The sequence below is a fragment of the Phragmites australis genome, chromosome 2 (assembly GCF_958298935.1).
Source record: "Phragmites australis chromosome 2, lpPhrAust1.1, whole genome shotgun sequence".
In the NCBI taxonomy this organism is placed as follows: Eukaryota; Viridiplantae; Streptophyta; class Magnoliopsida; order Poales; family Poaceae; genus Phragmites; species Phragmites australis.
The window spans coordinates 47042945-47057999 of record NC_084922.1 but is presented as its reverse complement, the minus strand read 5'-3'; the positions used below and the strand labels follow the sequence as shown (position 1 = coordinate 47057999).

Genomic DNA, 15055 nt, shown 5'->3' with positions numbered 1-15055 from the left:
GAACCCTATCTGTCAGGTTAACAAAAATGATCCATAGTCAGAGTCCTTAACCCCAGCCCGGCCCATGGGAGAAAGAACAAGAGGACATGATGTTATAGCCGTTGATTCAGGTTCTAGTAATCCATGAACAGAGTACATAATTGCCACAAACTTTGTTCTGACGGAACTGCATTCTATGGTTTCGTTCTATGTGCCATCAGGTTTGCTTGTCGAATTGTGCTTTAATTTGATCCAAAACGAAACTTCTTTTACTTTCTTTCATTATATTCTCTTGAGGGAGAAAAAAAGATGAAAGTCAGAAACATGAGCTTTCTTAGTTGAAGCTATGCAAACGAAAATCTAAAGGGTAAGCAAAATGTGCGGAAGCTATACAAGATAATATTAGCATAAATTGATCTAACCGAATAAAACAAAGCATCATTTATGTGTGCATTACACAACTCAACCGATCATGTGTTACATTGCACAAACTTACCTACTTGCATATCTTTCTTCTATTTTTCTGATTCTCTTAATGATTAGAGAACTAGTCTACTCTCATGTGTTATCTTTGCTAGCAGCAATACTCTTCTGTGTTAGAATGCTCCTGCATCGCTCGTAGGCTTCATCTATTTGTACATCCACACAGGTGCTCCAACGGACGTAAGCCAAGCTGAAACGTCTGACTCCTTGCATGGCTCGACTCATGGCGTTTCCAATTCTAGTAGGTGAAGCACTATTATATGCATGGCCAACCAATGTTTTGTTTCGTAAGTAATGTCTTCAGGAGAGAGTAAAAAATTGAAGCTTTTTAATGTACGTATGTGTCTAGCTAGTTTCTTAAGATGTCCTAAAGCAATTTATTGTCTCGCAATCATCAAGTATTTTTCAATTTCTTCTGTAAGAAACAAGCTCATCCTCTCTTATCTTTAAATTACTTACCACATCATTTTTGTTCTTATGTAGACACCTAATTAATGTTTAAAGCATTGTGAGTGGCCTTAGTATTAGTGCTGAGCACTCAGCCATTTACTTTAATCAAGCACTATCCATATGAACTATGGCACACGGCACACTGCAACACATGCAAGTCGTTCACTTTGTCGTACAAGCAAACACTAGTGCATTTCTCTAACTAGAAGACTAGATGTACCAAAGAACCATTTGCATAACATATATTTTTAGTCCATGTGCTAGTAATTGACCTTTGGTCCATTCATAATACACATACAAAATTTCTTTGGAAGGGAGAGGAGAGGGAATTTCAACCATGATTCTTACCCTTTTAATCTAGCAACCATCACACATCTATCTTTTAGAATAAGAACCATTTCGATAATTTACACGGGCCACTTTCGATTAAAACAATTTAACCATCACACGTCGAACTTTTAGTATAAGAGATATTGATCGTCTTGCCTTCTTGAAATTATTATCATCGATCCAGGATCAGTGATAATGGCTTCTGTGGTACACGTTTCAGAGGGACACCCGATCTATCTCCATGTCTGCACTTTTCTCCCCTTTTAAGTTGTGGATATTCATTGGATAAGGGATGGGCATCGACCTGCCTGAATTATCAGACTGCATGAATGAATGCTGTGTGAACAAAAGGAATCCGAGAAAGGAGCATCATGATCGTGTCAACTAGTCTATCTGGTATCATGTAGCCCGTATGTTGATTCTACAATGGTCTTAGGAGTATACTATGCGTTGGTATGGCCATTATCTGCAGAATATCTCGTGATATGTGGCACCATGTTTACAGTGTACTGATTACAGTATGTGCCAGTATTACCAATCAAGTTGTAGAGCTAAGCTAATGGAGATGCCCATTTATTAACTATTTGAAATGGAGAGGCTGTGCTGCATAAGACTAATGCTGCTCTATCCTTTTCAGATTATATGTACGTGTGGAGACTAACACTGTGCTTGTTCCTATCCCTTTCCCTCTCAACTACCACGAATACAAAGGCAAGCTTACTGTCCATTTCACAAATCAAATAAAGGGCATATTTCACATTTAGATACCTGGGGAGAGCATCGATATCGTAGTGTCTCTCCTGCTTGGAAGCTGGACTTGTGAATGGATATCAAAGTTCTCTTCTACACATAAGGTACGCCCTTAATCTTCTCTTTTGACATGCTGTGATTCAGATAGCTGTGTAACTTCTAGGTGAAACTTGCGCATCTCTGAAGTTGTTGCATTGCTTCATCCTAGATATTTGGCTTTTTTTTCAACTTAAAAGAGTTCCTTTCCTGGAAATGATTAGAAATTTTTGCTATGTGGTCCTGTGAAAAGGATGAAGATATGAAAATAATAAGGCGAATTCTATCTTAAGTTTCAAATAGCACTTTCCATGATGGATTTGTTTTGATCCTCACATGTGTCAGAATGATGACACTCACCTAATCCATGTGGCTAAACATTTCTTATTTCTTTTTTTATCTTAAGATATGCCTCGAACCGTACTGGATTAATGGAGGGAGAAGAGAACTCAATTTCAAGTACGGCAACATATGGACCCCCCATCTTGACCGGTGGAAAGGAAAAGCCCAACAACCTATCCCCATCCATGCTTCACACGCCCAAGTTCTTTTCCCCCGGCAAATTAAGTTCTCAACCCGAATATGCCTAGGCGAGAAACCATGTTCATAATTCAGAAAGTGTTTCCTGACAACTTGCCCCCATGAAATTTAATTGGATAAGTTTGATCACACACTTCACCACACTTTTTTTTTTTAAACGAAACGGGCAAGAGAGACGTCTATTTATATTAAAAAGAAAGAGTAAAGTCCAGGCAGCCGAAACACTCTTGTGTTTCAGCACTTGAGTTAAGCGTGTTTCAGCTGAGCATACGTAGTGATGTTTCTTCAGAACTTAAGGAGTTGATAAATTTAATCGGATAGGTTTGATCACGCAAAATGTAGGCAAATTCATAGTTTGACATAGCAAGAAATGAAGAAGAATATAGTTAAGTTCATTGACCCTAGCCAATAGATTAGATTCCCACGCATGGAGGGTACCTTGGCCATGTCATAGGCTCCCCTTTCAGTATTGCAGTTAGCCTCCGGATAGACCAACCAAAAAGCTTGAAAAGAAGTGGGAAGATCCGGGTAGAGAGAAAGATCCTATGCATCGATGTCATGGAGCCCTCAATGATCAGGCACTCGTGCAAAGGTAGACGATGGCTCGCACTTTCGTCCTTGCTAAAGCAGAGTGCTACAGCATGCCCATCCGTTTGCATTGTTCTCTTTACTCAGGGGTTGGGTCTGTTGGCAGCTGGGACATATCCTAGGCTCATTTTAGCCTGCATGATTTGGCTTGCATCTATATCTAGCAGTTGGGCAGCAGTACACTTTTATTGAAGCCATGAAGCCTTAGCTTGTTGATTGATTATAGTTCGTTAGATAAACAGTACTTTCCCTGGCACTTTTTTGAAGAAAAAAATAGTAACAGTACTACTATCTGTCTTCAGTCTGAACTCAGAAGTGGCATTAGGCATCATCAGTCATCGTACAGGACTGATCTGTAAATGGAACACTGAATTCTGATGGCATGACTGACTAATGGCCTGATTTTAATGACCTTTACCGATCTGTAAAAAAAAACTCTTTTTTTGGCACCAAAGGCAAAAATACTCTTATGCTCTGGGACATGGGTTTATTCTCTCATCTTCCAGGAGATCGATCAGCCGAGGACATGCCTAGAATAATGAGCAGACCTTACACTTGATCAGGAAGATTCCTGCAAGTGCATCTTGGGCTTGTTTGACACAGTTTGTGTTTCTGTATAATTCGTTTTTTGAAAATCCTATGAAAAGTAAATTATGTTTTTTTGAATTGTACAGTTTATTTTCAAAATTCGTTTATTAATAATTTACTACAAAATCCTACTATTTAATATAGATTTTATAAAATACTTTAAAATCCACATGCAAAAGCCATGACAAACATATCCCTCGTCTGAGGCATACTTCTTGCAAGGCCATGTGGCCTTCATGTGGGGGCTCCTTGGACGCTTCTCCGAGCTCACGTCCTCCTGCGTCCCTTGCCACTCGCAGGTGGGCCGGAGGTCCGACATGTTGATCCTAGCCAAGTGAGTCGTCAGTGATCCTGCTCACACGTCAGATCTGACCAGCCTAGCCATCGATGGCTTCTTCTTGGAGAGCCAAGGCAAAATCACGTCAGTTTACTGAAGAAGAACAAGCCCAGGAATCATGTCGGCAGAACATCCCTTATATTCCCTTGGTTGTCTTAACAGGTTGATTGAGTACACCATGCCATGTGTACTGTCGTACTGCCTTTGACGATTTTAAAATATCCATGAGAGAGAGATTAGTAGGAGAGAGAATGGCAGAGCAGGCTACCGAACCCAAGAGGAGAACCAGTGGGCAGCACGCCACGTTATGGCCGAGGAGCATTCCGTGGCAGCAGAGCAGGGCCATGTGACATCGCCCTCCAAGATTGGTTGGACTCGTCTCCCGAAGCTGGAAGGAGAGAGAAGAAAAACATTTGCATCATGCACGGCACGGGGCCACCACGACGACGACGACGACGACGATCTCGATCGCCTGGCTGCTCCGCGGATGGATCGATCGATCGGCGCCCAAACGGACAGACGCATGGGACATTTGCATAAGCTGATGGATCATGGATCGATCCATCAACTTCCTCTTCCTGTCCTGCCTGTATGCCGGTAGTAGTAAACTAGTAGTAGAAGGTACTCACATGGGCGACAACGTCTCGTGTGAGAGATCCATCGATCCCATCCATGGAGCTGCATGTGGCATGCTTGGCAACGTGCTCGCAGCTGCCTTTTCCATTGCTTTCCTGCTTGCTCCCGAGATCCAAACCCATATGCTTTCCTCCCAAGCGTCACGATCGATCAGCGTGCGTGAAAGCTAATCGACCTCACGCTGCTCATGCATGTGTGACATGTACTACCACGAGTTCGATTAGTACTTGGCGTGATGCCGCTGATGATTTGCATTACGGTGTTTTGCACTGCACGAGGAAGCCGGTCGGGGAAGTGATTCACTGCTGTGCACGAAAAGGATTGCATTTCCTTTGCATGGAGTTTGGAAGGATGGATTCGTCATTTGTGTCCAATCCAACGTCAAGAACACGGTTCATGATTAACCTCTTATCTTGCAAGGAGTTAGTGTGTCTTAATCAGACATTCCTAGTGGATTACCTTCTTCATGATACAATCTTATCTTGGACGTTAAATCTGAGGCCAACGATCATGAACTCCATCTCCTGAAGTTACAGGAAGATAATATGGGACCCAATGCTGCCTAGGTTGTGGAATTATTCGATACATAACAGATAACACACTCAATTTACCCTGGCGAAGGAAAAGGACAAGAGAACTGCTGGCTGGGCCAACAAGTGCCCCCACATGAGGAATAGACAAGCTGAAAATTAGGACCTTAGTAGGCAGATAAAATGTTGAAGAAGGAAGCTTCTCAAAAGTTCTCTATTTGTCATCAGCTCCTCTAAGATTCGATAATTGGGATGCTGGCTAGTTGTGTGCCCTTTAGGGCATGTTTGATTTGTGGCATAATTTACCAAATATGTTTGATCAACTGTGTCAAGCGTTTGGTTAGTAGCCACGGTTTATGCGTGTCAAAATTTCTCTTCTCTACGATTCATTTATAAATGACTCACTTTTTTGTCAATTTCTGTCATAATTCTGATGGACGCTTTGAATCTGTTTGTTTGGCACCACAGTTTGTCAAACTTTGTCTCATTTTTTTTAACCTCTGTACCCCCACTGTCATAAACTCCTTGTTTAGCCATACCTTGCATAAGGTGCGGTGACAAATTTGACAAGAGATGTGATATAGTGCGGTAAAAAAACAAACACACCCAAAAACGCTAAAAAACCGTGGCACGCCACACTTCTGACAAGAAAGTATAGCAATCTATAGACACGAGAAACATACCCTTGGCTCCGGTCCTTGCAGGACCGTGCAACTCAAGTTCGCTAGTGGAGTACTGTCACCTTAACCAAAATGCTAGTGGTGGCCTTTTAGAATCTTGGTCTATAATCTAGTACCCAACATTCAAGTAGGAGTACAGGAGAAAGGGAACTCTCTCTGATTGACTGCCTCACCAAAACAATTTGTTAGCAAATCCTCAGTGATATTCACATAGATATTGTTAGCACAACATTGAGTCTACAATACACATTTCTAACGCAGTCCAATTCAACACTCTTGTACTAATGTTAGCACTCTTGGACATTCCTTTACCAGCTCTGTTTGGAAAGCGGAAATTTTATAACAATGTCGATTTTTGCTGTAAAACTCTTGTACCTATATATAGATTTTTTTAATTAAAAATACGCGTACACACCCGAAAACAAATTCTATAGGACTCTGTCTTGCGAAAGAGCATTTCTCCTGTAATAACATATGTCCATTCTCTCTACTTTAACCTATTTATTTAATCACATGATGAATAGTATGAATAAGGAGGATCTCACAAGGATTTTTCTGAACAAGGCTCTATAGAATTTGCTTCTCACACACCCACCTCAGTGCGCACCCACGTTCGAAAAAAAAACTTCAAACGCGAGTGGGCTAGACGTTGCCACACGCGCCCAACCAACCGAGCTAGTATCAGTTCGCTTGCGCCCATATATAGATGAAGATCATTTTTTTCTTCTTTAGGGTCTATACACGTGCTTTATTGCTCGAATTTGCCATATTTTGATTTGGTGGATATGTATAATCTTAAAGAGTTACGTTTGATTGCTGGTATTCACTGTTACAGTTTGATTTAGTGAGTGAAAATATACAATCTCATCCCTGGTTAGAAGTGAAGCTTTACTCGGCAGCTTAGCTCAACGGATCCAGACTCCTGCATCTGATCGTACAGGTGAGCACACTTATTAATGTTATACAATCATCTTCGTTCGAGTAACCAATCACAATCTTAACTTTTATATCTACTTATACGGTCTTCTATTTAGTCAAAAAAAAGTTCAACATATTCTAACAAATACAACTAACTAAATATTATTATTTTCAACAAATATAACTCCACTTTACCTATATATACGACCTGTACGAACAAGCACACACGCACAATATCAGTAGTGGTGATCGTTAAAAAAAAGCAAGAAATACACGTGGAGACATGCATAGTGAAACGCAGAGGCTTATCATCATGTAACCACCCGAAAGACCCCTCCCACGAGGGCCCACCGGCAGAGACACGCCGAGCGTTACCAGTACGGCAGTACTCTTCACTCTCGCAAGTGAAGTAGCCTGCCTCTCGTTAGCACGCAACGAATCGCCGTGGTAATTACACGGCCGCGGCGGCATTAGAAGGCGCTAATCACGCCCAGAATTTAAGAGCACCTTGGCCTCGGCTCACGCAACTACCTACCTGCGTCGTCGTGTTCTTCCCTCCTGTGGCCGCACCGCAGCGGCAGCTCTGAACAGCGACTGACCGAGCGAGCTTTCTCGTGGCCTTGTCTGGTCCGGAGCCGGGGGCGGCGGCTCGCGGGATCCCATGAAGCGCACCTCGGGGTGTCAGGTAATGGAGAACTCGGCTCGCTACTCCCCCCGGTTTCTAGTTCATGGGCATATCTGGATGGAGCGGCGCGGTTCTTGTGGGATTTTTGGTGGTGGTTTTGTGATAAGGATGAGATTCTGGGAGCCGGGCTGTGGGTGTGTTTGGTAGTTGGTGCGGAATTCTGCAATGAAGAGCAGTTTTAGCCGGATTTTCGGTGCTTAATGAGCATTTCTGGGTGTTCTTCCGCGTAGCATGTTTGGATTGGAGGTGCTTCATTGAAAGTTTTGGGATCTAGTTCAAATTTGAACCAAGTCCCAAAACTTTTCCATGAAGTACCCCTCGTCCAAATACCCCCTTAAGTTTTTGGATAAGTGATGCATAATTTTCTCCTTTTCATCTTCGGCAAGGTGTTTGTTCTGCTCTTGTTCTTACGCTGTCAAGTTTTGATTTTGTAGAGCCTTGTGTGGCTGTAACTGGTTCGCTTGACTGTTGATTCAGCTTTTCTCTGACAGAAAATTTGTTTTCGAGCGCATAATTTGATGCTGTTCAAAAGTGCTCTTTTCTCGGTTTTTTTCTACCTTTCCCGCTGTGTAACTGCTCGGTGGCCTGTCTTTTCTCGCCTTTCCCTTTCTTTTCTATGGTAAGTTTAATTCTCACTTTCATGTTTTTTTTTTGGGATCTGTCGGCCTCTGACGATTACCTCTAGTTTCGCCTTTTTCGCTTCTCTTTCTATTATTTTCTTTCCATTCCTTTTCTGCTCCGTTTAGTATCACAGAGCCGCTGATGCAGTGATGCTTGGTAGAACGAGTCCTGAATTCAGCGTCCGTGCACAGCTGTGTAGGCCAGGAGTTGCGAGGATTCTTCCTTTATCCTTGCTCCGAGCCAATCGCTAATTCTGCTCCTGATTTTGTTCAAGTAGATAAAAATTGCTAAATTCTTTAGATGCAGTTGTGTGGTAATTTCTGTATTTCCGAGAACCTCTGTTTCACCCATGGACTTATTTTCGGGGCTTTCGCTGATTCTTGAGATTGCAGGAGTTTTTCATTCTTTTTTGTTTACTGCAGTAGTGCAGTTGCGTTTAGTTTTCTTGATTTTCTTTTTACTTAGTTCTACATATTGTTATCCCTTGTACTGCAACTTGAGTTGTTGCCATGTGAATGAATAATGCCGTAGTATTAATATGAGTTGTTGAGAGGAAGGTTGGTGTTCCCGGGCTGTATATGGCTTCGGGTTGATGGATTCAGCTGCAGCTTGGAAGGTTGGAATATCGTGTGTGTGGAAACTTGACCCGAAAGGAAAGGATAGGTGTTGAAATGGAGGGCTGGATGCCTCAAGTAGAATTGACTCGATGAATTTATCATGTTGTTAAGTTCCAGTGATGGAAAATTCTTTATTCCAAGAAGGTCGTTCTTCTAGATTTGTGCGCTCTTTACCACTTTCGATCTTCAGCTGTGGTTTAGTGTTGAGTTTTTGCTTCGCTTTTGTGGTATGGTGCATATGTTTGTAAACTTACTAATGTGTTCTTTAATCTGAAACTACAATCTTTTACTTGTGTCAAAGACGCACCAAACAGTATTTTTCAAACTTCCTTTTCGGTTGTTAGCATTTTAGATAAAATTCCAGCTGTGTTGTTATGCTTGGATTATAAACGTTCTTGCAAACATTTGCAGGGTTTGTCATCAGAGTTCACCTAACTATGACGAATTAGGCATACAGTACATGATGGCGACGGAAGTCAATCAAACTTATTTTGCATGGTCACAAGGAGAGTCAACTGAACGGGATGGTTCTCAAGTAAGTTTTCTGATGCATTTTATTTTTTGACGTAAAAATTTTCTGATTCATTTTAGTCAATTAGCATTGCTCAATTTATTTATACTATTCAAAATTAGGTCATCTAAAAAAAGAGGACCAGTACAATTTTGTTTTTGGCAAGCAATAGCATCACTGGCAGCCAGTAGTCTTACCACCCTTTTCTGTTGCATTTCTTTACTTTCTTTCAGGGAGTATCTGTATCCCAGACACTTGATCATGGTTCCATATCCTTTGGAAGATTTGAGCTGGAATCACTATCATGGGAGAAGTGGTCAGTATTTACTAATGACAGACGCAATGAAGAATTTGGAAAATTCAACGGTTTAGTCGCTCAGAAGAAGGCTTATTTTGAAGAGTATTACAAGAGGATCAGGGAACTAAAGGCTTCACAGCAGCAAAACCAGCAAACCGAACTCATTTTGGAATACAGTGGTGATGGTAGTGATTCTAGCCAGACAGCAGAAGATGAGCGAGTTGCTGATCTTGAAACTCCCACTGGATCTGGAACAATTGTGGATGATTATTTGGAAGAAGCTCCACATGAAACCACCTTGGAGCATGGACTGCAGTGCTATGATGACCTAGGAAATGAGAATTTCAATACAGAATTTTCCTCTTCTAATATTTCTTCGTCAGCTGGAGTTCTGCAGCAAACCGATCAGGATGTTAGAGGAGCTGTTTGTGGTGATAATTCTGCCAGCAAAATGGATGTGGGGCAGCAAAATGCCTGTTCTGGTCATGATGATACTAGAACAGCATATGAAGCTGCAAGGACTCCTAGAAGATTTATTGAGAAAGACACTAGGCTTAGACACACTCCAAAGATAATACCGAAATCCATTAAAACCCTTTCAAAAAGTGCCATGGATTACACATTTGCTAGTGAGGTAATAGCATAAACTTTGGAGTGGTATTCTTTTATCTTATAGAATACTTTGCTGATATCTACTACTACACTATCACCATCTGACATTACACACTAGCAATATGAATGGAAATTAGGATAGCCCTGATTTTCTTTTAATGAAAGGCTTCCAGTGTCGGCTCTAGTGCATTAGTGTTTATTTGATTCGGCGTACTTTCTCAACTTTTCTAATTGTTTCCCAACTCACTGAACTGTATTCAGCCAGCTAGATGAGTTTATGTTTTGTTTTTATATGCCCATGTACATGAATTGTTTGGTAAAGTCATTACACCTTTTACATGAATCATTTCAGAGGCCTGGTTCAGTGAAGCCCAGTACCAGTATGAACCCGAAGACTAAGCTGGACACTGTTCGTCCATTGCAAAGGCCAAATGCAGCACCCCAGAAGATGACTGGCCCTGCAGAAAGGAGCAAGGTTACAAGTCTCAGAAGACCTTACTCAGCAGCTGCGCAACGGCCCTCTACTGGAGAGCGGCACCCCATCACCAAGGGGAATCCAAAGAAGCCTGCTGATGTTTCCAACCCGCGACGACCTTCCACTGCTGAAAGACGCCCATTCACTCGAGATCGTGCACAGAAGCAAGCCAACATCACCACACCAAGCCGGCCTTCTACTTCTGAAAAATGCCCCGTCAAAAGAGAGAGTAAAGCAAAGCATGCTGATGTTTCCTCTATACGTCGGCCCTCTACAGGAGAGCAACGCGCTATTACCAGGGTTAGTGTTCTGAGAATGGATGTGAAGACTCCTAGCAAGGCAAGAGCAACTGTGGCTCATCCGAAGGGTGAAACAACTACAGTGGTATGCTCCAGTCCCCTTTCTTATCATAACACTTTTTTCCGCTAGATTACCATAACAGTAACTGAAGCACCCCATGCGATAATCATAGTTCGTAGCATCTTTTCTTTGAGGCGATGACCTATGTTACACAGTACGGGGATACCGATATGGGGATACGATATTTTCCAAAAACAGCAATACGGGGATACGGTAAACCCCAAATACAATATTACAACCATAGTCGAATATTGTGCATTACATAATAATATAACATAATAATATCAATATATCATAGAAATATAGGATAAAGAAACATACTAAGCTCATCAAGAAATGATAAGAACTCAATCTTCCCCTCCTAATATTTTCTCCTCAAATTCTGGCTCATCAAGTGTCAGATCGGCACATTCTAAAAAGCCAACACCAACAAAGCTTTCGGTGCCATCTCCCCCGACATCCCACATTCGGCTTGGCCCACTTTGATAATCATTGGACTTCCTTGAAAGAAGACGCAAGTTGTTATGCACAAACACCAAATCCTCGGCTCGCTCAAGAGTGAACTTATTCCTCTTCATGCTATGTATAAAAGCATATGTGCTCCAATTCCTCTCACAGCAAGAGGAAGATGCTGGCTGCCCAAATAGCTTCAAGGCTAAACCTTTCAACTCTGGGGTGTGAACTCCATAAGTGCCCCACCATTGCTTTGTCTCAAAATGGGCTCTATCCTCCAGCGGAGAGGGGCAGCAGCGGAGAGGAGGGGCGGCGGCGCGCCTATGCTCCACCGGCGGAGAGGGGCGGCGGCGGAGAGGAGAGGCGGCGGCACCTCTGCTCCACTTTTCTTCCAGTGACCAGAGGCAATCTCGTGCTCCTCTCAAAACCCTCACACATGGGGCCGGGCCGTATCCCCTGCGTATCCCATTTATTTTGTATTCTTTTTAATAAAAAAAAGGGATACCCCACATATCCCCGCGTATCCCCGTCCCGTACGCGTCCTGGACGGGGATACGGCACCTCTGTGGAGTATCCGTGCAACAGAGGCGATGACTAGTTCATAGCATCTTCATTTCGATTACTGCTTACGTACATGTTCAGTTAAAGGGGAAAGTTCAATGGCGAATCTCACATTTTGCTTGTTCATGCAGGGCAATCTGAAAAAGGTTGTCACTCCAAAAGCTTCTAGAAGTAGCAAGCTGGAGACAAAAAGGTTACTCCTGCAAGCATATTGACAGATTCTTGGAAATGTGGTTTGTGCATGGGATTTTGATTGCATTGTTTCTTTCCCTGCTTTAATGAATAGCAGTAACAACAGACTGAAGGGGCCTTCGGCGTTGGATAGTCACTCTACTAGGTCAAAAAGAATGGAATTGCAAGTGCCTGGCAAACAGAAATCAAGGTGCTAATTTAAATTATTGTCGGAATGTATTACAATGCTTCCAACATATGATTGCAACAATTGTCTTTGCCATATTTCCTTACAATAACTTCTTGTTTTGTAGCTCTGTTAACCTTCCTCCAAGGAAAATTTTCAGCTCTAGTGTTGGAGAACCAGCAGTAGAAACCTTTGCTAGGCCAAAAAAGAAAGAGGTAATTTGCTCATGACTTATTTATGATTCTTGCCTCTTTTTTATGCATGTGAGTTGCAGCAAAATTGGCAGTCAACAAAATTACCTTGGTCACGTAAATAGCTATACCTGTTGCTACTTTGAGTAACTAGTGCTTGGTCAATGGTAATACAGTGAACTATGCTTGAATCCAGATGCTAATTTCTATCCTTTGTCAATAAATCCCATCGGTCCAGTTGTAAATTCGTTTCCAGTAGGCACACCAAAAACATAAGTCTGATCATTAGGCTATACTGATGCGCCCAACAGTGCGGTCTGGCCTTTGTTTAGTCTGTGGCTCCATTTCAACTTACATTTGAATTCCAAGGATTCTTTAACATGTCGTAAACTATCACAGAACACTAAATCTTCACAATCATCCTTCTGGAAACAGTTATAACTGAAATGAGGTTGTGAATGTAATGTAAATCTTGCATCAACAGTTAAATTGGACTTGCTAACAACTGTTGCGAACCTTTGTGTAGGGCATTCAGGTGACAATGCAATCTCGAGCATCCACATCAAAGAAAACAACTCCTTTGAAGACTGGGAACGTAAAGGCGAGGGCGCCAAACGTATGAATTTCTTTTACAGCACAGTATTCATATTATGACTTTCCCCAGAATTCAAAGATATACATTTATTAGTGCACGAAATGTAGCCTTATATATTCAGATCAAATTTGACTTTTTTCCTTACTCGCTTTATGTTTTCAGATCAAATTTGACCTTTTGCCTTACTCATTTTTGCAGCCACCACCACCGCCACCTCCACCACGTCAGCCATCACAAATGATGAGCAAACCAAATGCCAGTAACTCATCTATTGGTGGAAGAAAGCTAAAGTAAGTTACTCATCATGAACATTGAAAAGCTTTCTTATGATGAAGCCTCACGATCTTCTCTTTTACACTGTAAGTTTATAACTGAAGTCATGTCATCGATCCAACGCAGGGCTTTAGCACCACAATGGCACTGATGCAGTGGAGACTGGGGAGCCTTCAATCCAGTAGCGTGCAGAGTATGATGCATCTGAGAAACGTCGTGCCATTGTCATTACACGCATCTGAAAGCATCTGCCGCGTAATCCGCTTCCCTTGTATGATGTACCTGTATATCACTGCCTCCGTTCTCCCTTCTCTTCCTTGCAGAGCAACTCCAAGTGTAGTCTAGTGTATGTAGTTACGCGTATCATATCCACCAGTGCCTAGTTTCATCGTCCAAGGAGCTTAGAACAGTGTAAATACCTGAAATAAATTGTGGTTTAGCTAAAGTAAGTTCAGCCCAAAATCTGTGAACATTTATGGTATGCCACTAGCCATGAAATCCCTCATTTTTTTAAAGCTTATTTGGCACTCTGACTCTTTGATGGGCTTCCCTTCCATTCATCAGTTCTCCGTTTGTCAGGGAATGGAGGTTTTTTTCCCTCTGAAAAGGAAACAAGGCCGGTTTCTGCCCGCAGCTGAAGTTCAGTGGTAGGGAGATGTGTTTGGAACGTTCAATTGCTGTGGCTGAGGAAGTTGTTGAACTCAAAATCTGTAGTGGATCATTTTCACTAATTCCTTGAACTTTAGCCCCCCCCCCCACCCCTTTGAGATGTCAAATGTAGGAGCTACAAATTGCAGAAAAATATGTTTGTGCTTCCTACAAAATCCCTGCTTCACACGCTGCGAGAACCAAACTTGCAATCGCTAGCGCCATTGCTAGCTGCATTCGGTGTTAATCGCCCATCACATTGGGCACGAACAGGGAAACCCTCCTGCGTTTGCGCGTTCCTGACGGCACTCGAGCGCCAAAACGGTAGCGCTACCAGTCGGGCACAGCCGCGCGTAGCAACGATTCCCGATTCCGAGCGCCGGCATGGCACGATCCACTGCGGTTACTGACACTGCCCGCTGGAACGGACGGACGGGCAGGGTGAGGCAGCGGGCGTCGCAGAGATGAACGATGAGTGCTTCCCGATCCATCAGAAAGGATGCGAGCAGATCCGAGCGCAGGCATGCCGCGTGCTGGGGTCGTCGCCAGGACCGCACGGCCGGGCGACATCCTATGATGCTCCTCGCCGCGTCGACGGCGCGATCCGTCTCGCCTTCTCGCCAAAGCTAAAGCCACCCGCTAATGATTAGCCTTGGCTCGCAAGGCTGTGAAAGATGAAAGGGCCGTGTACCCGCGGCGCCGGTGGATCCTCTCCTCCGTCCGGCCTCTCACACCATGGTTAGCGTTGGCTCCGTCGGCGGAGATCCAGGGATCGTGCGATGCATGCTGCGGTGCGCCATGTTTTTTAAGTGCATGTTACACTAAGATACACACATACTCACGTAAGCACGTTATACTGTACTCATACACATTCACGTTGGTGCACCATGTTTAGCCTTGTGCATTAGCAACGTGTGAAAAAGTTACTGACAAACTGTGGCTATATTATCAA

At 42.9% G+C, this 15055-nt stretch overlaps 1 protein-coding gene across 2 annotated transcripts; it reads left to right on the top strand.

Annotated features, from left to right (window-relative positions):
- Window positions 1-7278: 7278 nt before the first annotated feature.
- LOC133909332 (protein WVD2-like 7) lies at window positions 7279-13975 on the top strand. Of its 2 annotated transcripts, none has more exons than XM_062351719.1 (10): window positions 7279-7530; window positions 9180-9303; window positions 9513-10211; window positions 10542-11048; window positions 12170-12231; window positions 12328-12420; window positions 12524-12611; window positions 13114-13203; window positions 13381-13472; window positions 13582-13975. In XM_062351719.1, exons 2-10 carry the CDS (start codon window positions 9229-9231, stop codon window positions 13604-13606), a joined length of 1731 nt encoding a protein of 576 aa, XP_062207703.1. In that variant the 5' UTR covers window positions 7279-7530; window positions 9180-9228; the 3' UTR covers window positions 13607-13975. The 2 variants fall into 2 exon arrangements, with proteins under 2 accessions (XP_062207703.1, XP_062207702.1); XM_062351718.1 differs by having other exon boundaries at window positions 12325-12420.
- Window positions 13976-15055: the final 1080 nt, after the last annotated feature.

Excerpts from the sequence above, each read along its gene's own strand:
- LOC133909332 (XM_062351718.1), top strand. The coding sequence starts at position 9,229 with ATGATGGCGACGGAAGTCAATCAAACTTATTTTGCATGGTCACAAGGA. Across the intron at positions 11,049-12,169 it reads AGGGTGAAACAACTACAGTG|GGCAATCTGAAAAAGGTTGT; the intron begins GTATGCTCCAGT and ends TTGTTCATGCAG. Across the intron at positions 12,612-13,113 it reads CTAGGCCAAAAAAGAAAGAG|GGCATTCAGGTGACAATGCA; the intron begins GTAATTTGCTCA and ends ACCTTTGTGTAG.